Source organism: Lycorma delicatula, chromosome 9 (genome assembly GCF_047948215.1).
Source record: "Lycorma delicatula isolate Av1 chromosome 9, ASM4794821v1, whole genome shotgun sequence".
NCBI classification, from domain to species: domain Eukaryota; kingdom Metazoa; phylum Arthropoda; class Insecta; order Hemiptera; family Fulgoridae; genus Lycorma; species Lycorma delicatula.
The window spans coordinates 50,503,877-50,510,456 of NC_134463.1; the positions used below are offsets into that span (position 1 = coordinate 50,503,877).

Here is a 6,580-nt window from a genome sequence, read left to right on the forward strand (position 1 = left end):
TTTACATATATATTACAGGTATATATGTTACTTAAATTTAATTTTTGAATGTATCAGTTTGTTTTTGTTCTTTTATTAGTTTATAGCTATTATCATCTTTTATTATATAATAATTTAAGAAATAAATTATAGAACTTTATTTATAATTACATTTTTACATTTATCTGTAATTGCTTATTTCAGATTGGACAGGAACACGATATAAACACAGACGATTGTTGTGCTGGTTGGAAGAAATGTCAAAAAGAGAAGTACATAATTTAAATTCTATCTGGATAGACGGATCCATATTATGTGATGCAATTCATTCAGTGGTACCAGGTGTCTGTGATGAATTAAGAGATCATAAAGGTAATCCTCTGAGACATGCACAAGATCTGGCTACACATGTTCTGCATTTGCCACCGGTAATCAAAATTTACTTAGTATAACATATTACTTATGAAAAATTATAAAACATATACAATATTTCTACACTGTACTATTTGTTTACTCTATACAGAAGAAAATGAGTAAATCTTCATATCATACCATAAAATTTCTTGAAATATCCAAAATCTCTAAGGTAATCTGTACAAAATGTTATAATATTAAAATGTAATACATTTTTTTTTATAAAAAAATTATCACACCAGATGATTTTCTACAAACAAACCATCAAGATTATCTTAGATATCTTGTATTTTTTGAGAAGATGAATTAAAATTTTCAAAACATATTTTTTCTCCAAAAAAAATTGAACTTTATGAAATGGTTCAGCAATAGTAAGTATCCTTTAGTTTATTTCTCATGAATTATAGTCTTAATGAATGTATGACATAACAAAGTTATATTCTATATATTTTTATGAAAATCATATTTAAATTAAAAGGTAGAGATAGAAACTATTTTTTATATTGTTTCATCTGAGCTTAGAGCCTGAACGGCTTGATACTAAGAGGGTGAATAAGCACAAAAAAGCTCTCATTGATTTTAAAACTACTTGACTGATTGCTCTACTTATTTTTTATGTATTATCTTAAAATAACGTTGTGTCTTACAAAAAATTTTACCTGTTTACTCCTGAGATCACTTATTCAATAAATTTCATTACAAAAAAAAAGAAGAAATATCAGATGTGGACATCACATGACTTCCTTGTACGCCTAGTAAATTACATATACACATCTTTTTAAAATGAAAGTACATAAAATTTTATTTCATTAATAGCTTCTGATATTTTTTCATATATTTTTATTGCTACTATTGAATTATTATTTATTGTAAAAATTGTTTTACAATCAGAGATTAATTATTAATAAATCAATATATTTAAATAACAAAAAATAAAAAATAAAAGGAGTTGAAGTTGGATTTGAACCGATGTGCCTCCCCCTTGTAAGATCCAAATATTTCATTAATTAAAATTTTATTTGGCTGTAACTCTGGAAACTATGAAAATAAGTACCACTTATGATATATCATTGAAAAGGTCTCATTGAGAGCTTATTACTGCAGAAAAAGTCCAACATCCAAATTTTTTGGATTTTGGGCTTTTTTGGATATTTTTGGTTCACTTGATTGCAATCAAAAGGGGAGGTGCACAACTAGATGTTACAACAGTCCTAAAACCACAATTTCAACATCCTATGGCTAATCGTTTTTTAGTTATGTGAGATACATATGTACAGAAGTCACAACAAAACTTGTCAAAATGGATTCAGTGATGGTCAAAATGGATATTTCCGTTGAAATCTGAAAACTGAAATTTTTTGCAATCACAATACTTCCTTTACTTCGTACAAGGAAGTAAAAAAAAAATGATTTACCTGTTCCTTTTCTTATTTTCAATGTTTACCTTTTTACTAGACCTGTCTCTCTTCAGTTTATCACATTATTATGATATCTCAATGCTTGTTTATGTTGCTTGATAGAAATAAAATTTATATCCAAATATGTAAAATTTATGAGATTATAGAATACCTTCATATTACAATAAAAACATTATTTTTAGCATTACAAAGAAACCAAGAGCAGATATAAAGAATTGCACTATAAGTGCATTATCTTATACTTTCAAATTATTAAATATAATCATTTTTAGAACAGAACAAAAGATAAACAATGAACTAGATGAAAATGGATAAGTTTTTAGAAAAAGAATGAGAAAATAAGAACGTGTCTTAACTCTGGAAGGCAGGTTGAAGAAAAAAATAACGACGTATATGATATTTTCAGATCTTGAAAAACATTTGGAAACATAAAATGACCATATTTTTAACATTTTAAGTAAAACAGAACAACTGAAATGTATAAAAAAGAAGAGTTATTTATAATTTATACAACAATTAGATAAGTGTAAAACAGTGTTATTAACACAGATGAATTAATTTGATTGTAAATAATTTTTTAATTGTAAAAAAACATTGTAATTAATAACAGTAAAAAAAAAAAAAAACTTGTACAGTTCTGTCCAAGAAGACCAACTTTATGTTATTTTATTTTGTTTGAAAAGGAGTCATGATATTTTAATCTAAAATTTTCTAAAAAAAAATGAGAAAACTAAAGATGAATAATTTTTTTGATATTAAATTTTATTTTCTTGAAACTTTAAAACACATGAGAGAACTAAATATCACAGAAGAAATAATCTTAAATAGAAATAAATTATTAAATAGACATGAAGAAATATTGGGAAGAAAGGAAATCAAAAGGGAAAAATGATTAAGATATTTGTTGTGGTCCTAAGGGAGCCAATTGTAAAGTCTGTAGCCAAGAAGAAAAAAATTACATTTTCTGTTTATTACAAAATTAAATTATAAAACCATAATTTAATGGAAAAAACTTTATTCTAGTACAAAATAAATATGTTTTATATGATTTATTCAAATATTTATATGTAAAATTTTGTTTTAGTAAATTAACAATCTTGTGCTACTATTGTAAATACTTAAAACATTTATAAAAAGACACATCAACATTCAAACTTGCAGCAATAAAACAAACCATGCTTCTAACTTGTCCCGCTTAAATTTTTTGACTTTTAATTAAGCATAACTCAAAAATGAGTCAACCAATCTTGATCAAATTTTCATATCCACACCTTCAGATACACTATTGCTATATACCTAAACTTCAACGGAATTGATCAAGTAGTTTGTGAGCCACAAACTTTTATACACACACACATATATATATATATATATATATAGGAAATCCCATTTTAAGTGAATGGTATTTCACAGTCCTCATAATTCAAGATGTAAAGAAAATTAATTTTTCTTTTTTTTTTCAAAAATTGATTAATTAGTCTTACAATTCCTATTAAATAATTATATAAATTAATAATAATCAATGATTTTGATAATTATTAAATTAATTAATATCTTAATAGGGTTTCAGTATCACAGAACTTCATAAGGAATTGTCCCCAACACTTGAAAAGCGGTTTTGGCGTTACCTACTTACATTTAAACATGCACTGCTGCTTAGAGCAGCTCGAAATTCAGTAGAGGAAGAACATATTCCTGAATTCTTAATTGCTGATGAGTAAGTGGTCATTTTAAAATAATTAAAAGTAGATTTTTATTACTAAAAGCAACAAAAAATGTTTTTTCTAATTCACCAAAGACAAGAATGATTGACAGAACTGCAGTAGAGCTGGTATATTCTAAAGCCTCAACCCAACATTGAATTTTGACTGCAGCCAAAATAATTTATATATTTGATAAATTATAAATAATAAATACAACTCAAGTGGATGAATAAATAACTATTAATAGCTTAATTATTAATAGTTAACCAGTGTAACTCAATCTGTTGACTTTACATTTGAAAAGCCAATTGTAGATGGTGTACTAATGGATAAGTCCAAGCTCTGAAAAGTTGCTGTATAAAGGAGGAACACAGATGTATAAGCATGTGAAATGCCATCAATAGTACTATTCAAATAAAAATTAACCAACTATTGATTAATGACTTACAGAGTTTTTCAATCAGTTAGTTGTTACTACCAACACAAACAAAGGTTTAGTAAAACATTAATAACACACACTCCCCCTCTACAACATTGGTGCTTGCATTCATCACAACTAGTTAGAGCTTGGGCTCAGCTGGTATACAACCCAAAGTAAAATATAAATTAAGAGAATAGTTATAGCAGTTAAGAAAATAGTTTATTTTTAGTTATAAAAAGATTGTAATGGTTACAATAACTGCATGTAACCATCATAGCAGTGGAGTGAAAAACTGGGTTCATTTTATAAAAATAGCTAATTGCAAATAACATTAACTGCTAATCTAATTGATAACTTGCATTTGCATCTGTAGTTCATTGCTGTTTTAGACAGATCTGAGAAATGTTTGATTTTTTGTACATAGAAAATTGAGTTACAATTTTTCAGCTGAGAGTTGTAGCAAAGTGATGAAAGAAAAATGTTCAGTGTTCTGAAACAGTGTGTAGGTGATTAAAATTAATAAACTGAAATATTACGTACTGGACTGTTCTTAATATTATGCTGGAGATAATATCATCAACCATGTTTTATTTACTCTTCTATATATAAAACAAATCTTCAATTTATAAAATCTAAATTTTCTTTACTATACAAAGGAAGAACAAAGAGAAAGAGTTAATTTATAAGGGAGCACAATGCAATTATTCAAAAAAAAAAAAGATAATCAAACAACAATTCAATAAGATTAGTTAATCATGAATTGTTTATAAAACAATACTTCTAGAAACAATAAAAATTTATCCTTACTGACTGATGAACTTAAACGCATTATCTTTTTATTTATGCTCCATTAAGTTATATTGATTAGCAATTTTACATGATAATTTACTCAATTATTAATTTTATTTTGTTTCATTTAAGATTAAGACTACTGTTAAATTAATTTACTAAAATTACAAATATAGATCAATAAGCCGGGAGGGCCAGTAGTTGCTACCCATTGTAAACATTAAGATGATCTTGTTTGTGATCTTGCCATAGATTTTAAATTACCACCTTTTGTTTTCATCGGATAGTTATTGACACTAACACCAGAGTGTACTGCTTGCTATTCAATCAAACATCTGTTGTATGCAGCTGTTTTGTTCATTGGACATTGTTGATTCTAACTTGTTTTGAAGATGTTTACCAATGAAGAAAGAGTTTTTGTTCATGCTCTAAAAACCTGGTATAAAGGTGGTTACAGTTTAATAATAAATTAGTGGAATAATCATTTCAACACCACCAACATGGAAGGCTTTCTATAATTTACAAAAACGTTTTGAGAGAAATGCATTTGCAGCAGACTGCTCTAGGTCAGGTAGGCCTTCATTAAGTGATGAAACTAAGTTTAAAGTTTTACAGAGCTCTAAAAAGTCTACTCGTAGGCTATCTCCCAAACAGAATATTTCTAGAACTTCTATTTAGAGAATTTTGCATAAGTTAAATTCAAACATTACATACCTCAACTAACATGGTCTATTAGAAGAAGATCTTAGTCGTAGGATTGAATTTTGCAAGACAATGTTAAGTGAAGTAAGAGAAGGTGATAATGAGTTGTTTTCTAAGATAATTTGGAGTGATGAGGCAATTTTAAAATTAATAGGCCATGTCAACTGACACAACTCGACCTATGAGTATTTAGAGAACCTAAATGGGTATTTACAGTACTATGGATTCTTATGGAATAGTAACTGGAGAGAAGTACCTGGAAATGTTGACAACCTATGGGATTCCAGGGCTGCAAATGAACTACAACTTCAACTTACTTTACTTTCAACAGGATGGAGCCCACCCCACTTTATGCAACAGCTGTGTGAAACTACATTGATGAGTTATTTGGATGGAAAGTTATTGAACGGCAAGGGGCAATAGAAATGCCATACAGATCTCCAAATATTACACCTATGGATTTTTTCTTTTCAGGAAATGTTAAAGATAAAGTCTATGCTATAAAACCACAAATAATTGAGGACTTGAAAGATGCTATTCAAAATACTTTGGAAGAAATAGATTCCAATACACAACTGTGAAAACACGTATGCTTAAGCATCTCAGATCGTCTGCAGAAATGTATTGGCAAAGATGGAAAAAAATTTGAGAAACACTATAATAAATACTCATACAGCTTTAATAAAGTGTTAGTTAATTATGAATTCAATTTGTTTTTGTTTTGTGTTCAAATAATAACCTTCACAGTGGGTAGTGACTTTTGACTTATCTGGTATATCGCATTTTTATTTCCTTAAAAGAATAACTGGAATTTGAATTAAGAGTACTAATCACACATAAGTTGTGCAAGTAAAATGTTCCTATACTACAGAGAACTATAAATTTCACAGCAGTGGTTTTATAATAAAATGCCTGTTTCAGATATGTAGCAAGAGGTATGGGTCTTATAACAGCAAGTATAAATGAACGAGCTATATTTTTTATATACACTAAGGATGATTCCAGTCTTGTAGATATTACAGTAGAAATCAGAGGACCAAATGGTGATTATGGTATAGTTACATCTGGTGAAGACAGTGATAGTGAGAGCCATTCTATTCCAGTTGATTATCGCTTAACTCCAAACTGTCTTAAGGTAAGATTATATATATATA

General features: G+C 27.7%; 1 protein-coding gene across 1 annotated transcript in view; it reads left to right on the forward strand.

Annotated features, from left to right (window-relative positions):
- Positions 1-6,580, forward strand: part of LOC142330596 (uncharacterized) — a 148,381-nt gene that overhangs the window by 117,880 nt on the left and 23,921 nt on the right. Inside the window, exons 3-5 of the mRNA XM_075375990.1 lie at positions 184-407; positions 3,374-3,528; positions 6,348-6,561. Of these exons, the coding sequence (XP_075232105.1) occupies positions 184-407; positions 3,374-3,528; positions 6,348-6,561 (593 nt within the window). The remainder of the gene's footprint in view (positions 1-183; positions 408-3,373; positions 3,529-6,347; positions 6,562-6,580) is intronic.